The following is a 21,272-nucleotide window of genomic DNA, read 5'->3' as shown; positions in this document are numbered from 1 at the left end:
GCTTAGAGAAAGGTAAAATAATAGCCTGGTGCCAGGCATCAGGAAAAACACTCTCCTGCCAGATCCGGTTGAAAACAATCAGAAGGACATCAAGAGAAGCAGGAGATAGATGGTGCAGCATGTCATAATGAATATCATCAGGCCCAACAGACGTACTGGCAGACCGATGAAAGGCCATTTTTAGTTCCACCAGGGTAAAGGGACAATTGTAGTCAAAGAAACAGTCAGTTTGAAAGGAAAGAGGTGATCGCTCTGCCCAAGTCTTGATGGCCAGGAAGGTGGACGAACAAGCAGAAGTGCTAGATACCCGGCAAAAGCTTTCACCTAGAGTGTTAGCGATGTTCCGAACATCAGTCACCTCCTGACCATCAGAGAGTAAGATCGAGAGGGGGACAGAATTGTAGTGCCCATTAACCTTTTCAAATCCTGTCCCATATGATCTTGGAACTGGTGGTAGAAGATATGCTGATTGTGAACTTAATCCAAGATTCCTTCTGGCTTTGACGTCTTACCCACCTAGCATGTGCATGGGCCCGTTGGAAAGCAACCTGGTTTGAAAGTGTGGGATATCTACGAAAAGTTTCCCAGGCCCACTTTTGAGCCTTCCGTGCTAAGTGGCAAGCAGGATTCCACCACAGACGAGGATATCGTGGGAAACGTGTCAAGGTTTTAGGAATACACTGAGCAGCTGCATGTGTAATACAGTCAGTTACCGCTGCTACACAGTCGTCTATTGATGGCTGATTTACGATGGCAGGATCAAGTTCTGCGAGAGCAGTGAAAGTGGACCAGTCTGCCTGATCCAGCTTCCACCGGGGCAAGCGGGTAGGGTGGCATCAACCACGGCCAGTCTCTCTCAAAAGGATCGGAAAATGATCACTGCCTAGTGGATTACTGTCAACCCTCCATGAAAAATGGGAGAATAATGAAGGGGAGCAAACTGAGAGATCAATAGCGGTAAAGGACTGATGACTAGGTGCATGAAAGTAAGTGGAAGAACCAGTATTGAAAAGAGAAAGATTGTGATCAGAGAGCATTCGCTCTACAGATCGGCCCCTCCCATCAATAATAGCACTTCCCCAGAGGGGATGATGTCCATTAAAATCCCCTAGGATTAGAAATGGAGATGGCAATTGTTCAACGAGAGCATCAAGATCTGATTGATCATATGTCTCTCCAGGGGACAGGTACAAAGAACAAACAGTGATGGTATGACCCAAGGAAACACGGATGGCTACAGCCTCCAAGGGTGTGTTGAGTGACAAAGACAAGGTAGGCACGTGTTGAACCAACAGTGCCACCCCTCCATGTACTCAACCATCACACAACCTGTCATTTCTGTACAGAGAAAACTGCCGAATGGAGACAGTATCAGCAGTTTTGAGAAATGTTTCTTGTAAAGAAAGACAAACAGGATGGTATGAAGCAATCAGCGTTTTGATATCATCCAGATTAGAACGTAAACCTCGACAGTTCCATTGTATCAAGGTGGCCATTTTTAAGAACGGGTAGGTGAAGTGGCTGGAGAACCCTTCGGTTTACAACCACGTCTTTTTTCTTTACTGTCTTTAGTCGGAGGAGGTCTATCTGGGTCTATCTGGAGCTCTGGGTCAAGTGAGCAGGTTTTTGTTATTGGAAGGGGAATCCAGTGACTGAGGACGTGAACGGATAATTGTTTTGTCTCTTGTGGTGGGAGAAAAAGATGTATCAGAAGAAATGCCTGTATTTGAAACTGAAGGACGTGGATCTTGAGGTTTGTTGGAAGGCATGGGAGGAACAGAGATGGGTGTGGAAGTTGATTCATCAACCTTTTTAACCACGGAGGTCAAAAGGCTTTTCATTTGTTTTGAAAACGATTCTCTTGGAGGCACAGAGAGATCTGTCTGCACTCCCACTGTAATTGTGGAATGAAGTGCAGCAGCATATGTCCGAGATGGAGTTGTGGACAGCAATTTCCGAGCCTCAGGATAACTAATGTTATGTGTCGTTTTCAAACGCTGCACCTCATTTTCCTCCAGCCATTTTGGGCAAGAATGAAAGTAAGAGGGGTGAGAACCATTGCAGTTTACACAATGTGGGTTCATGTCACAGTCATAGGCATCGTGGTCCTTGCCTCCACAACGAGCACATGTCAGGGAACCACGACAAGATGTCTTTGAGTGGCGAATCTCTGACATTGGAAACATCGAAGAGGGTTTGGTATGTATGGCGAACCCTGCAAATGAGATAACCTGCCTTGATGGTGGCAGGTGCACGTGGTGAAGTAAATGTTAAAACGAGGGTATTTGTTGGCAGTGTACCTCCATCTTTGAGAGTGGAGATGCGCCTCACTGCAGAAACTCCTTGAGTGGAGAGACCAGCGAGAATCTCTGACTCGGGAACGTTCTTCAAATCCATTTCAACAATAACTCCCCGTGAAGAATTCAAGGTAGCATGGGGTGTAACCTCAATAGGTATATCCCCAATTGCCTTTGAATTCAAGAGGAGTTCACTGTGTTGGGATGTGGATGTTTCAACCAATATGTCACCAGATCAAGTTTCTTTACTGACTTTGGAGAGCCAGCAAGTCCCTCTAGTCCCTTTTGAATAAAAAAAGGGGACATTTGCCCTAAAGGTTTTTCTAAAGAGAATGTAATATAAGAAAATGAGGTACGTGTGTTACTGATGTTGAAGATTGCTATTCTGAGTTTTCAAGACGTGGTTGCTTACCCATTGACTGTTTTTTTACAATTTCATTTAAATTTTTTAGAGGATCCATAGGAAAAAGAAAAAATTTCGGTACCCACTGACCACACCCACCATGGAGCCCTACAAGGGGATGCACTACAAAGTCACGCAAGGACAATGCAGCAACGCCAGGGTTTCGTGAGCACTATACCCAAACACCAGCATCAGGCACAATGTCCACAACACCCATTGAGAACTTCCAACACTGGTACTTGGTTGACTCTAGCCCAAGTGGACCAGCCGATTGACCCAAGGGGGGCCACCCAAAGGCTGCCCGTCTACAGGAATTTGAGGCCAAAGTGGTGTGTTAGGGTTGGACCCCTCAACCACCAGGATCCTCTCCTTCCCTTCACGGGTCGCCACGCACGGCAAACACGTGGGTGGATGTTTAGATCCCAGAGAAGGTAACCAGATAGAACAGAACCTTCCCTGGGAGGTCCCCTCACCACGTACAGGAATCCACACCGAGGGGTGTAGTTAAGATAATTTGAATGATTGGTAAAGGAAAAAAAAAAAGACCTCACAAATGCATATGTCTGCAGCTACTACCATTATACCCACCTTCCTTGGTCAAAAAAAAAAAAAAATTATTATTTTCATGCCTGTAATTTTAACAGCTCTGAAAGTTCAGTGAACTTTGCTATTAACTAGGAAATACAAACATTTTAATGAAATATTTAGTGAAATCTTAATTTTACAAAATCACTGTTTGTATCAAAGTTGAGAACATAACTATGAGAAAGCTAACCTTGAAAACCATTTCTTTTCAGAAGTATATATGCTTCCTTAAATATGGAAATCAAAACTTTACACTTCATTTGTGATAAAGCCCAACTTGTATGTAGAGAGAACTGACTTGTAATAAATATGTCACATTCTTAATGTTCATTGAGCTTTGTTATTAACAACTGAATACAAACATTTTAATAAAATATTACTTTTACAACATCACTGTTTGTACCAATGTTGAGAATGTAAGTACGAGAAAGCTAACCTTGAAAACCGTTTCTTTTTAGAAGATTTAGAGGATACCAAATCATGGGCATATTTCCAACAGGTAGAAGGCATTTTGGACACCCTGTTGTTAGTTCTGTCATACGGGACCCACGTCCTGCTGCCATGACAACTGCTTGAAACTCCATGATAGACAGAGTAAATTTAGACAATCAATGCTTTGGATACTACACACGTTCTGAAAGTATAAGAAACAAAACAAACTTTAAAAAATAGGATAAAAAAAGTCTTAAAAATACAATTAGTAAACCTTAAGATATAAGGATCTGTTAGATTAATAAACATTGTAGACCACAGGCATGTAACTTCAGAAATACAATGGTTAACTACAAATTAAAGAGGCCAACTCTGACCCCTATAAATAAATAAAATATCAAAATGGTCAAATCCAACTTTTGTATTTCAGTGTCTTTAGAATATGAAAACTTATATTTCTTGCCAAATTTAATATTGATTGTCGTAAATATGACTGACTGCACATGAACCGAAAATACAAGTTTTTTCTTTGACACCATACAACAGTTAAAAAGATCTAAATAAAAATAAGATTAAGATAAAACCACATCAAGTTTTAATGAAAGGTATTTGGAAGAAGAAATAAAGAAGAAAAAAAACTACTTTTCTGCAGAGACGTAAATACTGATTACATACACAGATGCCCCAAAATACTAGTAGTTAAATAGGAAAATACATCACAAGTACACACCTTTCAAAACAAATAAAACCCACACTGTAAGTATCAAAATACAAGTTTCTTTAATAGTATTTATAAACTATTTAAAGTTGGATGGTGATCATGATGTACTTTTGGTTATTTTTGGTGTGTGGATGGCAATGTAATCATGGTGACTTTTGATTGTTTTGGTGAGTAATGGAAGTAATGATGTACTTAGTTTGGATGATCATGATTTACTTTTTGTTTGTTCTGGTGGGTGGAAGGTAACTGCATTGTGCTTCTGATTGTTTTAGTAAGTTGATGGTGATCATGATTTACTTTCATTTGATTTGGCACATTGATGATGACTGCAATATATTTTTGGTTAATTTGTGGGTGGATGGAGATTGTCAAGTACTTTTGGTTGCTTTGGTAGGTGAATGGTAATATAATCATTATGGACCTTTGACTGTTTTAATTGGTGGATAGTGATCATGATTAAAACAGTTTGACATAGTGTAAAAGAGCCAGCATGGTTTCACTAATGGACAAGTCTTGTTTAACAAAAACCTTCTGATGATATTACTACAAGAGTTGGTGACAAAAAATACTGTAGATTTGGTTTACCTTGATTTTCAGAAAGTGTTAGATTTAGTCTCACAAAAGACTTGTTACAAATATTAAACCTGTGGATGTGGGGGAAATGTTATTAAATTGTATAGAAAATTAATGAGAAAGCAGAAAGTAGTAATAAATGGAGTTAGATTTGACAAGATTACAGTTACAAGCATTGTTCCTCTAAGTTCTGTGCTGGGTCATCTGCTGTCTGTGATTTATATTAATGATATTGACTCTGGAATGACCAAGACAATGACATCAAGATTTTGGGAGTGACTAACTTTATCAGAGATGCTGCAACCTTACAGGGAGATTTAGATCATTTGATGTATTGAGTCAGTATGTGATTTTCATAATTTTAAAATATTTTAAATACTCTGGTTGATGAAAAGGATCTTGGTGTTGTGATTTTAAAATCACTTAAGTAATCCAAACAATGTATTTTAGCTAGCAGTAGGACTAATAGAATATTTGGTAGAATATATAGAAACACTGAATACAAGACAAGGGATACTATTGTTTAGTTGTACAGATCACAGAGGGCACTGAACTGGAGAAGGTTAAAAGAAGAGCCACTAGGATGAAACCTGGGAAGATGTGAATCATCCTACGAGAACAGATTAATATCTCCAAACTTGTTTTATCTAGGGAGAAGGTTCACTGAGATTATCAGAGGCATTAATAATGTAAATCCAACAAACTTATTTTTTTCTATTCAGCAGTGAAAATAATAAAACAAGAGATCATAAGTTCAAATTTTGGCAACATAGAAGTCATCTGCAGTTAAGATGGTATTACTTTTCTAACAGTGGTTGGGTTTTGGAATGAACTACTTTCAAAGTGTGGTGGAGCAAAAAATGTAAATGGGTTCAAGAAACAATTGGATGAATAGTAGCAAAGAATGATTACAAGCAAGACCTAGAAAGGAGAATATTGAGGAGCTAATAAACTCCTTTTTCTCCTGTTAAAATGTTATTTTGTGGGTGGATGATCATAATAATATAGTTTTGTTCTGGTGAGTTGACAGAAATTGTGTTGAACTTAAAGACCTTATAATAATCAACATAGGATCTTATAACTGTACAAACATTCTAACTGATACATTCAATCATGATTTTAGTTACAATTCTGATTCTAGTGCAAAACAGAAGTCTTCAAATACATCAAACACTTTCAGTTTTTAACAAATGGCCTGAAAAATGTAATGGTTCTTTGAATATGTACAAGTACACATATCTATATGTCCAAAAATGAACTAATCCAGTTACTATTTCTTTACTTAGTTTAAAAAGTTTTGAAGTAGCCATGTAGCAAGACACTTCTTTAATTATTATTAAAAATCAAGTAAATTACTTTTAATTTTGAATATGCATATATGAATACATACATGCATCAAAAAAGCCTCTGAGGTAGGTATTTTAACAATGCAAGTTTGTTTTATATGGGAAAGTATGGTCTAAACTTCAACTGTAAGTAGCAAAAACAACTGATTGTTTGTACAAGTCGCATAATGTAAGTAATGAGCATGTCATAAGTTCTATGTCAATCTGTTATTGTTATGCCTGGTCGTGCCATGTCAAACTACTTGTACTTTACTGCAAGGACCATATATGATAGTCATAAATAACTAGCTACAAGACATTGTAGACATAAATCTACAAGACATTAAGTTTTGTACTATTTTTTTTATTCCCCAGCAATCTTCCCCACCAAAAAAACAAAACAAATAAAATAACAAAATAAACATGATAAAGAGGAAAATAGAGAGATACATTTCTCAAAATAACACAGAAACAAAAAAAATGACTTAAGACTAGAATATGGAAGAATGACTAGTAAGTAGATAAATTTAATGGTAACTCTTCAGCCAAATCATTCTCAACAGAAGATGTGACAGAAGTTGACATATGAAGTTCCAAAGCACATTTCTTCAACAGGGAATAGTACCCACATCTGTCTTTGTGAGTGACCCAGTATCTGAATGCAGAGTTGAAGTTAAAATGATCTAAAGGTTTAGACTCCTTGGATAAGTTCAGTAACATTTCTGTCTTGACCACAGACAGACTGCTCCTGGCATCTGTTTTGATGCTGTTGTATCTGCTAATTCCCTGCTCACAGTCAACAGATGTAACTGGAATTATTAATCCAACTGCTGCAATCTGAGACAGATTTGGAAAAGTTTGATGGGTCTGGTGGATGTATTCCTTGTAGAAGCTCTTTACGTTTCTGTTTTTGTGAGCATCCTGTTCAATTATGTTCCTTAGTAGCAGCCATTCAGTCAGTGCCTCATTCTCATTGATGAAAGGAGAGAAGTGCTGGATGAGTTTCTTCAGATCATCCTCATCAGATACTGCTCTGCTGTAACATGGGCTAAATATTGAAAACAATGACATGATGTTAGTGTCTGGGAATGCTACTTGTAGTCTTGTGACCACCTCTTCAACAAATGACTCAGCTGCTGATCTGTACTTTTCACATTGTTTATCAATATCTTTGATGTCATGGCCTCTGTAAGAAGTGTAACCACTAGCATCAGGAGCTTGTGGGAGTTCCTTCAGTGTAGTCTGTGTGTAAAGACCAGAGATGTGTACCAGCAACTGAGTTGACAGAATTGACCCATCAGTAATTGCTTTAGCCTTATCATAAGATAAATCAGCTCTCTGTAGAGATCTTGACAAAAGTCCAAGAATGCCAACAGCGTCAGCCAAAAAATGTGTCATCATGACAAAGCTGTAACATGACATTTGCTAGACTAGACCATGTAGCAAGGCATGGCCTGGAGTACCACGTTCCATTGCAATGACCTGCAAGCAGCTTATCACAGATGCAATACAGTTGACTTGTGCTTGGACAGAATCATTAAAAGAGAGCCATCGTGTGAAGAACACTTGCTTGATTTTGTTGCTTTTCTCTCCATGCAATGCTTTGCTCTCTTCCAGAACCCGACACAACTTGGGAGAATATTTCAGGCTTTTTGCAAACTGGTTCAAAACTGAAATATACTTCACAAGATATGGTACCTGATTTGCTGCCTTTTCAGCTGCCAACTGTAATCTGTGTGCTACACAATGACTTGTTATTATTCAGGGGCATTCCTCCTTAAATTTTGTAGCAACACCTGTTTTTATTCCCACCATTACATTTGAATCATCAGTTGCATGTCCAACCAAGTCAACATCAAACAATCCTCGATCTGCCATGACTGAGCACATTTGTGTTGTAGATAGAATCAGCCCCAGTGTTGATCAGCTCATGCACAGCAAGGAATCGACTTGTAACCTCACCTAATAATGAAAGATACCTGATATAAATTATCAGTATAGAGGTGTTTCCTGTGTCAGTTGCTTCATCTGCTTCAAGAGCAAAAATGGGAAAGGCAATGCCCAAAAGTCTGCCTGCATTTCATCCTGAACTACATGATTTAGGGCACTGTACATATCATCCAGAGACTGGCTGTGGGTGTATATGAAGCTCTCTGTTCCACTTTGTGACTGAGTCTGTAGTTTCTTTAGAGAGGTCACTCCCTGTTAAATATATCTAAGAACTTGTGCTTTGAAATAAGACCACCAATTAAAGTAATAAACAAAGATATTTGGAAGAGTTGGCTAGCTACTTAATTTTTGATAGATATTTTCAAAATGTTTCACTTTTAGAAAATTGTCAAATTGCCTTTCATTTTAAGAAAATACTATAGAAAACAGAAAGTATCTTATTAATACTAGAATGAATAATATTCTTACATTGAATACTTGTAGTGAAAGGAGGGAATGAAACTTCACAGTTGGGATGGCTTCCTTTGTTTGTACAAGTAATGTGGCCATCTGTGCCTGAATGCCACCTTTACACCCTACATACACATTCACAGCAGCAGTTGACATGTCCTTCTTCAAAACTTGTGATGCTACTGCACTACAATGATCTTCTGCAAGTGCATGCTTTATCGTCTTTTTTAGGCTTAGTAGCAGTTTTCCCAGTGGTAGCATAAATATTTGTCTTCTTGTTGTCCCTGCATAATTTGCAATGAAATGTATTTTGTTGGGAAACATATTCCAGCCAAGGAAACCAAGTCTCTTTAACAACTCTGGGAAAATTGCTGGTATATTTTTTTCACACCGACAGTCTGATCACTGCTGCAAGCTTCAGTTTCTTCAGAGCTGTCTTTTCTTTTGGAAGTGGATTTCCCACCATCAGTTGATGTTGTTGCTTCAACCTTCTTTTGAAAAAAACTTGATATACCTAACTGTTTAGACATCTTTTTATCTGATCTAGGTGTTGTCATGATCTCAATTCAAACACATGCCAAACAAAACTTAGGATTTCTACTTTGATACAGACCATATGTTGGATTGACGAAAGTCAGTTTTTCTCTGATTACTGTTTGTGTACCACAGACTGAATCAAACATGTAGCATAAGAAATGAAAATAAAAGAAATCATTAGCACACCTGAGTAATATATATTTTTTAAATTTAATTTGTTAGTTGTCATATCCCTGAAACCATCATAAAAATACATATATAAAGAAAACATAGATTACAGTCAGTGGTAGTTTTTAAAGACATTTCTTGTTTCTTCAACTCTCTGGGAGGTGCCTCTGGGCATTTGTCATCATTAATGGCGTGGATGGTGATAAAAACCATGAAAGCTGTTCAAGACCGAAACTTGAGCAGAATAAATAAAGGGAAATCATCCAAGACCGAAAAATTATTATATTTCACCACTGTGGTGAAACCAACATTAGATTTTTAGCCACAGGCTGTTTCTTTTTACCTATGGCAATGTGGCTAATGGCTAGCTGAAGCCTAGACTAGTCAAATCAAATGCTTAAAATTCACTGCTGGATAATTTATGACACTTTCTAATGGTGTTTCCAAATTACACATACAATAATTAATAAATTATGTGTGTGAGATATTTTCCAACTAGAACAAAATCCATGCTCAGGAAAAGAATCCTTAGTGTTGTAAATGAATGTCTTTCCATGTTTGTATAATGGTGAAGAAAACAATTTCTGTTCAATATGGCATCACACAAAAAGTACTTGAAAATGTTTTTAACTGAAAATTTCACCTTACAGAGCCAAGTGTATTTTTTAGAAAGATTTCTAAAAATACAACAAATACATTTATTTTACCCTTAAAGAAGTAAAATCATGAATGCCACATTTTCTTTACAAATGATCACACATGTAAGAATTCTAACATTTATTCATGCTTTGTTTCCACTGTCATTAAAAAGAAAATTAATTTTCTCAAAATTGAAGGTGTGAAAACACTCTTAAAGAACAAAATAGTCCTTTGTTGTCCACAGGTTCTATTATAGTTAGAGGCACTGGACAAAAGTTTTTAAATTGATATATAGATCTTAAACTTAATCATAGGTACTAAGGTTAAGAATAACAATCTGTGGTAAGAAGTACACCCACAATCATTCCAAGTTGTGTGTTAGGTACATTTTGACACTTACTATTATATCATAATTTTATTATTATATAATTCAAAGAACGACTGAGCTTCGAAGACTAAATTCAACCTATACTGTTATGCTATGAGAAACGACTCACCAGTTGTAAAGAAACATCAAAATAAAAGAATGAAACATTCCATTTTTAGTGTTTCAAATAAACAAAAACTGTATGAATATTTCACCCCCAAATTAACCAAATGTTCATACTTTTTAAAACTAGCCACATGCAATGTTAAGGTTTCAACACAGTTAGCAATTAATTCATCTACAATTCAGTACTTAGACTATAGCGCCCTCTCGCAAAAATAATAAACTATGTGATATTTTATGCAGCAAAACAAAAAAAAAAGATGTGATTATTTTGCAGATGTTTCTTAATACACTCCTTTTTTTTAATTAGACATCTAAGAAGTTTAACTTATATATATTTAAAATGAGCATTTTAATCCTGGTATTTTTTATCAGAAATCACTACTCGGTGTAGCTTTTAAAACTAGTCCTTCAGCTGGACTAATGGCTGACAATTATATAGGTAAAAACGACTGGTATGAATAGAGAAAGCACTATGTAGAGGAGTGTTTCTATATAGTGCTTTCTCTACACATACCAGCTGTTTTTACACATATAATTTTCTCTATAAGTGGGTTTTCTCGTCATCACGAATAATGGTTAACAAGTACAGAAAATTTTACAGTATACTGAAAATTACAACATAAACCAGATAAACAAGGACGATTATTATGCTTGAAAAAAACATCAAGAAAAACACCTTCTATAGCGAATCTTTTCTTCAGATTCCTCTTTGTTTTATTTGTTATGAAATATTGTTAAAAATGAATTGAGAGGAAAGTAATAAAAATCAAGTGCAATTACAGGTTACAAACAGTTTTGTTTAATTTGTAAACGCCTACTCGTTCTCTTCGATTTGCCACTCTGTTATTTTCAAAGCGTTATATCAGTTTAGTAATGAAATAAGAGATATTTTTTTTATTTAACATTATTAAACGTTATTGGTTCTAATAGCTTCGACGTAAGAAACAAAAACAGCTTAATACATAGGACATAAAATTGGAAAAGTACTTAAGGCGTTTATGCACATTAGTACCTACCCCTGGGGCATGGTATGGCTGGGTGGTTAAAGTACTTGACTTGTAATCCGAGGGCAATGGGTCGAATCCCTGTAACACACCGACATACCCCGCCCTTTCAGCCCTGGGGGTGTTATTATGTGTCAATCAATCTCACTATTCGTTGGTAAAAGAGTAGCCCAAGAATTGGCAGTGGGCTGATGACTAGCTGTCTTCCTTTTAGTCTTAAACTGCTAAATTAGAGACGGCTAGTGTAGATAGTCCTCATGTAGCTTTGCGCGAAATTTGAAAAATAAACAAATAAACTATAAGAAAAAACACACAAAAATATAAACAAAAGACTACGCTTCCCCATAGATTACATTTCCTTTGAAAATTACAAGGCGCTATTACTCAAACACCAAAGGATAATAAATAATATTTATCATTATATTTAATTCTTAGTGTGAGTTTGATTTGGATAATATTTAATGTCCGTGTTAGTACAACGGTATGTCTACGAATTTAAACGCTAAAATCAGAGGTTCAATTCCCCACCTTGGGCTCAGCAAATAGCCCGATGTAGCTTTGCTATAAGAAAAACACACACACAATATTTAAATAATATTCCCCCTGTATTCAGCAAAAAAATAATTCCTTACTTTTAATTGAAACATGGTTCCGTAATAAACAAGAAACTGTTAAATATGTTGCTGGATAATTTGTTTGAATCTCTCTTCGTCGATTAGTTGGTAACCTGTCAGTATTTTTAGCTTTTCTAATGATACTGGTAACTTTGTTCAAATCTTTCTTGTTTTAATAGTTTTGATATTTCAAAAAAAATTCACTTATTGAAAAACTTTAAGATTTAAAACTGTTTAACTATTTTGCTACTTTTTTTTCTAATTTTAATAGGAAACATTAAAAATATTTTGACTCATAACTTCCTTTTCTGTGATAATGAAATTATTTTTATCTAAGCCTAACCCGATTATTTCGGTTAACTCACGTCTCGTAAGCCATTTGTATATTTATAGGCCTAGTCCCTAAAAATATGTAATAAATTAGAAATATTATGTTTCCTCTTTAAGAAAAAATCTGAGTCGCCAAATTTGTATCTTTATTCTTAATCAAATTCTATAACTACGAAAACTAAATTCTAATTTAACTTAATTTTTAATGTGTTGTTTTTAACTGAAATTTAATGAGCGTGTTATTGTATGGAAAGTTAAGTGTGCAAGTAGGTCTTAGTGAGATTGTTATAGTTAAAGCCTTACTTTAATATTTTGAACATATATCATATTTTGAATTGCTAATCAACTATGAAAATATTGTTATTGGAAAATTTACAGTCAGTGCCTCGGTAGCGCAGTAGGCAGCGCGTCAGTCTCATAATCTGAAGGCCGTGAGTTCGAGCTTCACCCGGGGTAGTTATCTTTTAATATTTACTTATTTTCGTAAACTTTAAGAACATCTTATCTTACTCTGCAAGGGATTTTCTCGTCATCACTGAATGTTATCTTACTCAGTTTTGTTAACAAAATTGCGCTATAATAAGTTGCTCGTATGTTTTAAATACGAGACGTTTGTTGTTTTCAATTTCCTGGTTCAGTAAATACCAAACTTAAATTTGTCTCTATTATTTAACACTAAAACCACTAAAGCACATTCCATTACTATAAATACCATTAATAATAATAAAAATACAAAAGTTGTAAATATATTTTATCATTCATTTTTACCTTTATATCTTTGAATAATCGACTTGGGCTTTCTGCACTTGGTTATTGCAAAGAACGAGGGCAGATGAAAATATGAAACTCTAATTTCGACTTAGATTGTTTGTTTGTTTTTTTAAATCATTAATTTTTGCAATAGGTTTCTGCAAATGAAACTTGATTACTCTTTAATTTTTGTCTTTGAAATTGGTAATTTAGACAATCCAAAAATGCATCATGAGGTTCAATGAGTTTAGGATAAAGATTCGTTTTGCCCTTAGTATCGTTCCTTGAAATAAATTCAACATAAATATGCATGTATCCGTATCTACATCTGTAAAAGGTATGTTGTTTATCTGATAGAAATTACTATGTTTTATTCTAACGAGTAACTATGTCTTCAGCAATAATTTCAAAGCAAAACGGAAATGTGGTTTTGGAAATTATTACAGTAAGAAACTAAACAGTTGTATGAAAAGGACCCCTCTCTTTCGGGTGTTTGTTTCTGTGTTTTCTTATAGCAAAGCCACATCGTCCACCGTTTCTGGAGAGTCTCTTTTTACCTATCACTTTTCTGTCACAGCGAAACTTGAAAGTCCATATTACACACTTTTACTAACTGAATTTTAAAATCGATTCTATTACAAAAAAATTGGAATATTTTATTGACATTTGATATTTTTAATCTAAGTTTAATGTTGTTTATTTTACAGTACACACTTTTTTGAGTGAGGTGAAAGATAAAATTATGAATCGCGGAAATTACGTCATTATAGTTATCGAATACGTGAAGATTACAAATAATATTACTTTATACAAGTTATTTCTTTTGAATTGGAATAAAAATGAACTAACATTTAGAGTTTTAAAAGTGGAACGTATTTAGAATGCTTTCAGAAAGCCAAATTTGTTGAATATGATTTATGTTAATTAGTTTAGAGTAGGGTCAGTCCAATTACAAATATATTTTCTTCCTTGATTCGTGAACCGTAGACTAAACGCGGATGTTTGTATTGAAAAGTCACGTAGGGTATAAATCGGGTCATTTGGTCTTCATGGATGAAGAAACCAGGAAGTGAAGCAGATAAAAATTGAAGATAGTAAGTCACTTGCTCTATCTTCAGCCTCAGACTCATGATATCTCTTTAAACTTTATCAGACAGGAAGAAAAAGTTTCATTTAGAATTAGTTCTAATAATACACGGATCCTTTACTAGTAATGTTCTCTCGTACTCTGCTGTATGAACAGGTATGTAAATATTGTAATAACTTCCTTCGTGTGTGTTTGGCCCCCAGTGACACAGCGGCTTGTCTGCGGATTTACAATGCTAGGAACCGGATTTATATACTCATGCTTGGAAGAGCAAAAATAGCTCATTGTGTAATTCTGTGCTAAACTACAAACAAAACTTTTGTTCCTCAGTGGCACGTTGTATGTCTACGGAATTACAATGCTAGAAACCAAGTTTCGGTTCCCGTGGTGGGCAGAGCACATTTAGCCCATTATGCTTAAATTTAAATAAACTATAAACTGCCGTTCAGTATGAGACGTTCTTTGACGTGAAAAGCTAGGTGGTGTATAGTATGGAACCAATATAAATTTCTCTATAACAGCTAGCAACAACTGTTAATTTGTAAACAATGTGCTACTGCCATAGTGTTGAAATCGAATCTTCCAGCATGAACAGTTTTATTAAATAATTGAGGTTTAATGACGCCTTTCAGATAAATTTATGGATACGAAAGTTTAAAATGTTCAGTAGATTTTTATTTATTTTAAATCTGGAAGAACTTATAACTGGTAAGGCTATTATTAGAGGTAATTTATGTACACTAAACATTAGTGCTTCAGTAATGTTCGCATTTTGTTGGTATTTCTTCATAATCTTACTAATATATATTTCAGAAAAATAGTTCTTGAAATAATCCTTTATTAGAGAAGTTAATTTATTAATTAGACATTTGGAATTAAGGCTTAATGATACCCCTTCATTGAACATTAATGTTTAAATATCATGTTTTTAAAAATTAGGAATAAATTTCCCCCAAAAAACTATAAATATTTGATTAATTTGTCTTTCTGTTTAACTTGTTCAGTACCATTTTAAAATATCCAAAGGAGGCCAATGTGTTTTCGTTGAACAATCTGTATTTGAATTGTAAACACTTGACGTAATGGAAGTTGTTTGAATATAAGGCCAATGTGTTTTCTTTGAGCAATCCGTATTTGAATTGTAAACACTTGACGTAATGGAACTTGTTTGAATATAAGCACATGGCTTTCTGTACAGTGCAGTTACTAGTATTGAATTTATGCTAGAAATAAAAACGAAAAAAAGAACAGAATAACTGAAAAAAATGTTGTTAACAGTCAACGTTTTCAGCAGCTAGCAAAAGTTTTAAATTAAACGAATTTTCTCCATAATTTCAATGGCTGTAATGCAAAAAAATTCCCATCCTGATATATTAATAAAGAATGAATCTTTAACCGCAGTTCGATTGGTTAAAAATAGCACATATTTGTTAGTAAATTAAGTTGTTTGAGAAAACAAAAATGTTTTCATTAATAGAGGAAAAAAAAACACGTGAAAAACGAACTGCACAAAAAATTACATAAATATGAGAACTTCATTTGTAAATTCAGAGTGGATTTCATAATGCAGTCCAAGAACCGATTAATGCGAGATAAAAATAGTATTTAAGCACACTTCATCTGCCATATCCAGTGCCGATGAGGCCTTTCTTTAAATGCTGGAACTAATTAGATGCCCGGTCTGGCGAGGTGGTTAAGGCACTCGCTCGTAATCTGAGGGTCGTGGGTTCGAATCCCCATCACACCAAACATGCTCACCCTTTCAGCCATGGGGGCGTTATAATGTGATGGTCAATCTCACTATTCGTTGGTAAAAGAGTAGCCCAAGAGTTTGCGGTGGGTGGTGATGACTAGCTGCCTTCCCTCTAGTCTTACACTGTTAAATTAGGGACGGCTAGCGCAGATAGCCCTCGTGTAGTTTTGTGCGAATTTCAAAAACAAACAATGTCAGGTTAATTTGTGCATTTACGTAGTACACTCAGTATGGCTGTAAACCTGACCTACTACAACTCACCACAATGTACAAACATCAAGGAATAAATAAAACTAATTTCTTATTGTTACGATTATTGTTTGGAATTAAGCACAAAGCTACACAATGGGCTATCTGTGCTCTTCCCACCACAGGCATCGAAAACCAATTTCTAGCGTTGTAAGTCCGCATACAAATTGCTATTACGTGGACTGGACATTGTATTATATTCACCAGATTATTTAAAAGAATTGGCCAACAAATATCACCAGTTTTCATGAACAGCAAGTGTTATTGTGTGAAGAGAGCTAAGTTATATCAACTGACGCTTTCGTTCAAAACATGGGGAAGGTATGTGGAAAGGGAGACCAGACACAGCTCCTATGATACTCCTCGCCGTGGTTTGGTTTGTTTGGAATTGCGCGCAAAGCTACACGAGGGTTATCCGCACTAGCCGTCTCTAATTTGCCAGTGTAATACTAGAGGGAAGGCAACTAGTCATCACCACACACAGCCAACTCTTGGGCTACTCTTTTACCAACGAATAGTAGGATTGACCGTAACATTATACCCCCCTCCCACGGCTGAAAGGGCGAGCATGTTTGGTGTGACAGGGATTCGAACCTGCGACCCTCAGATTACGAGCGAGTGCCTTAACCACCTGGCCAGGCCGGGCATCTAATTAGTTCCAGCATTTAAAGAAAGGCCTCATCGGCACTGGATATGGCAGATGAAGTGTGCTTAAATACTATTCTTATCTCGCATTAATCGGTTCTTGGACTGCAATATGAAATCCACTCTGAATTTACATATGAAGTTCTCATATTTATGTAATTTTTGGTGCACTTCGTTTTTTACGTGCTTTTTTTTCCTTCGCCGTGAAAAATGGCCTAAGGAATACACAGGCGACACTTCTGCTTGATATATACATGGGGAAAGACAAGTAAAAATTTATGTAATTTGTAAAACATATGTCATGAAGTTATATAAACATTTAGAGATGCTAATTAAAAATTCACCTAGTTAATATTGAGCACGGGATATTTAGTTTTCGAGATTCTCCGTTGGAATAAAAATTGCACTAAAAATTGGAATTTCGCACAAAGCTACTCGAGGGCTATCTGTGCTAGCCGTCCCTAATTTAGCAGTGTAAGACTAGAGGGAAGCCAGCTAGTCATCACCACCCACCGCCAACTCTTTGGCTACTCTTTTACCAACGCATAGTGGGATTGACCGTCACATTATAACGCCCCCACGGCTGGGAGGGCAAGCATGTTTAGCGCGACGCGGGCGCAAACCCGCGACCCTCGGATTACGAGTCGCACGCCTTACGCGCTAGGCCATGCCGGGCCTCATCACTAATTCTACACCATCATCCTGACATCTAACTCTACATCACTACATTAGTTTACACCAACAGCTGTAAACAATGTTTATATCTAACTCTACATCACTACATTAGTTTACACCAACAGCTGTAAACAATGTTTATATCTAACTCTACATCACTATATTAGTTTACACCAACAGCTGTAAACAATGTTTATATCTAACTCTACATCACTACATTAGTTTACACCAACAGCTGTAAGCAATGTTTACATCTAACTCTACATCACTACATTAGTTTACACCAACAGCTGTAAACAATGTTTACATCTAACTCTACATCACTACATTAGTTTACACCAACAGCTGTAAACAATGTTTATATCTAACTCTACATCACTACATTAGTTTACACCAACAGCTGTAAACAATGTTTATATCTAACTCTACATCACTACATTAGTTTACACCAACAGCTGTAAACAATGTTTATATCTAACTCTACATCACTACATTAGTTTACACCAACAGCTGTAAGCAATGTTTACATCTTACTCTACATCACTACATTAGTTTACACCAACAGCTGTAAACAATGTTTATATCTAACTCTACATCACTGCATTAGTTTACACCAACAGCTGTAAACAATGTTTATATCTAACTCTACATCACTACATTAGTTTACACCAATAGCTGTAAACAATGTTTACATCAAACTCTACATCACTACATTAGTTTACACCAACAGCTGTAAACAATGTTTATATCTAACTCTACATCACTGCATTAGTTTACACCAACAGCTGTAAACAATGTTTATATCTAACTCTACATCACTACATTAGTTTACACCAACAGCTGTAAGCAATGTTTACATCTAACTCTACATCACTACATTGGTTTACACCAACAGCTGTAAACAATGTTTATATCTAACTCTACATCACTGCATTAGTTTACACCAACAGCTGTAAACAATGTTTATATCTAACTCTACATCACTACATTAGTTTACACCAACAGCTGTAAGCAATGTTTACATCTAACTCTACATCACTACATTAGTTTACACCAACAGCTGTAAACAATGTTTATATCTAACTCTACATCACTGCATTAGTTTACACCAACAGCTGTAAACAATGTTTATATCTAACTCTACATCACTACATTAGTTTACACCAACAGCTGTAAGCAATGTTTACATCTAACTCTACATCACTACATTAGTTTACACCAACAGCTGTAAACCATGTTTATATCTCACTCTACATCACTACATTAGTTTACACCAACAGCTGTAAACAATGTTTATATCTAACTCTACATCACTACATTAGTTTACACCAACAGCTGTAAGCAATGTTTACATCTAACTCTACATCACTACATTAGTTTACACCAACAGCTGTAAACAATGTTTATATCTAACTCTACATCACTACATTAGTTTACACCAACAGCTGTAAACAATGTTTATATCTAACTCTACACCACTACTCTATTACAGAGCAACAGCTGTAAACAATGTTTACGTCTAACTGTGAACGATGTCGGTTTTATCCCATATCTGTAAAATTATTTTACTTAAATTATAAAATTTGTAGGGAATCGAATATTTTGTATAAAAATAAATATTGAGGTATTCCAACATATGGAAATCTGAATATATTGGTAATCCTGACTTGTTATGATTACCACTGATAGCTCAACCGTCACTTCCTGAGTCTTTAATATTATGAAACTTCTGTCTTGGACACTTTTAGAGCATGACCATAATTGAAACATCATGACTAGCTGTAAGGTATCAACGGATGTAGTAAGAACCACGTTTAACTTTATTAACAGCATTGGTAAAAACCATATTTTACTTTATTAACAGTATTAGTAAGAATTATGTTTCACTTTATTATTAACGGTATTGGTAAGAATTATGTTCCACTTTATTTTTAACGGTAATATTAAGAACTATGTTCCACTTTATTGTTAACGGTATCGGTAAGAACTATGTTCCACTTTATTGTTAACGGTATCGGTAAGAACTATGTTCCACTTTATTGTTAACGGTATCGGTAAGAACTATGTTCCACTTTATTATTAACTGTATTGGTAAAACTATGTTCCACTTTATTGCTACAATTCCTTTGATGAGATTAACAACAGAATACGTCAGCTAATACATTATTTTTAAAATAATGAAATATGAAGAAAAAAATTGAATAAGTGAAATAAGTCTTACGGTAGAAAACTTTACTTTTTTAACAGTTTTATCAACTCAGTTTTTCTCTTGACCTCCAATTTAGTTGCACGATTGGCTTCAAAGACACCAACCACTCGTTCGTTTGTCACGGCGAGCTTTTCTAGCGATTACGTAAAGATGTTACGAAACTAGGAGGGGGGAGAGGGGCAGATGCTTCACGATAAGTAATAACCCACGGGTAGTGGGTTACCGTGTGCGGTAACCTGGTGTGTTTGTTTTTTTTTTTTTTTTAATATTCAACGTCCTTCAACATGTGCAGTCCAATGCCATCACCTGACGTCACAACTTTATAGTTTCTCTGGTGGGAGGGCTCTAGCACTGATATTGGAATGATATTTTACTGTTTTTCATGATGCATCTACATGGCGGAAAATAAATGTTATAGAAAATACTTCCAATTTATAAAAGTTAAAACCAAACAACGCCAAGCCATTGGGTGTAAAGTGATTTAAAACTACACTAAGCCATTTGGTATTCAAATGTTTAAAAATTACACCAAACCGTTTCGTTTTAAAGTGCTTAAAAATTACTCCGAGCCACTGAAGTCTCATTTTGTAACAACCTCCACCATATGCCTCTCTAGTTTTTCACACATTTCAACTTTTCGATTATTTTCCATGTCGTGATTCATACTGAACTGTTTGTCAGCCATCTTTACTCCAATGTTTACCATTCCCTGTTTTAAATAAAATCTCGCACCTGTGTGATATCAATCCAAGTATAAGATCAAAGAGAATATGTCTGTATTTGTTCCTGAAACGCTGTGATGGTAGATCAGTATACTCTATATACGTGGTATTTCAGATAATGAAACGCTGTGATGGTAGATCAGTATACTCTATATACGTGGTATTTCAGATAATGAAACGCTGTGATGGTAGATCAGTCTACTCTATATACGTGGTATTTCAGATAATGAAACGCTGTTAAGGTAGATCAGTCCACTCTATATACGTGGTATTTCAGATAATGAAACGCTGTGATGGTAGATCAGTATACTCTATATACGTGGTTTTCCAGATAATGAAACGCTGTGATGGTACATCAGTATACTCTATATACGTGGTATTTCAGATAATGAAACGTTGTGATGGTACATCAGTATACTCTATATACGTGGCATTTCAGATAATGAAACGCTGTTATGGTAGATCAGTATACTCTATATACGTGGTATTTCAGATAATGAAACGCTGTGATGGTAGATCAGTCTACTCTATATACGTGGTATTTCAGATAATGAAACGCTGTGATGGTAGATCAGTCTACTCTATATACGTGATATTTCAGATAATGAAACGCTGTGATGGTAGATCAGTATACTCTATATACGTGGTATTTCAGATAATG

General features: G+C 35.6%; 2 protein-coding genes and 1 non-coding gene across 3 annotated transcripts in view; 1 reads left to right on the top strand and 2 right to left on the bottom strand.

The window, feature by feature from the left end:
- eIF2Bgamma (eukaryotic translation initiation factor 2B subunit gamma) overlaps positions 1–10,831 on the bottom strand; it is a 33,799-nt gene extending 22,968 nt beyond the window's left edge. Inside the window, exons 1-2 of the mRNA XM_076497435.1 lie at positions 10,578–10,831; positions 3,722–3,919 (exon numbers count right to left, since the gene is read on the bottom strand). Of these exons, the coding sequence (XP_076353550.1) occupies positions 3,722–3,869 (148 nt within the window). The 5' untranslated portion in view covers positions 3,870–3,919; positions 10,578–10,831. The remainder of the gene's footprint in view (positions 1–3,721; positions 3,920–10,577) is intronic.
- LOC143248087 (uncharacterized) lies at positions 8,329–9,401 on the bottom strand. Its single transcript, XM_076496523.1, has 2 exons — positions 8,755–9,401; positions 8,329–8,538 (listed from the first exon to the last, which is right to left on the bottom strand). The coding sequence occupies exons 1-2, from the start codon at positions 9,058–9,060 to the stop codon at positions 8,329–8,331; spliced, it is 516 nt and encodes a 171-aa protein (XP_076352638.1). The 5' UTR covers positions 9,061–9,401.
- A 2,073-nt stretch (positions 10,832–12,904) lies between the features above and the next one.
- Positions 12,905–12,977, top strand: TRNAM-CAU (transfer RNA methionine (anticodon CAU)). Its single transcript has one exon. It is a non-coding gene; the product is annotated as a tRNA-Met (tRNA).
- Positions 12,978–21,272: the final 8,295 nt, after the last annotated feature.

The sequence above is a fragment of the Tachypleus tridentatus genome, chromosome 4, assembly GCF_004210375.1.
Source record: "Tachypleus tridentatus isolate NWPU-2018 chromosome 4, ASM421037v1, whole genome shotgun sequence".
Taxonomy (NCBI): Eukaryota; Metazoa; Arthropoda; class Merostomata; order Xiphosura; family Limulidae; genus Tachypleus; species Tachypleus tridentatus.
This window is presented reverse-complemented; position numbering and strand designations above follow the sequence as displayed.

Bases quoted from the DNA above. Each gene is read 5' to 3' on its own strand.
- LOC143248087 (XM_076496523.1), bottom strand. From the start codon at position 9,060: ATGTTTCCCAACAAAATACATTTCATTGCAAATTATGCAGGGACAACA. The intron at 8,539-8,754 runs GTAAGAATATTA...TATATTTAACAG, and splicing joins TTTCACTACAAGTATTCAAT to GGAGTGACCTCTCTAAAGAA.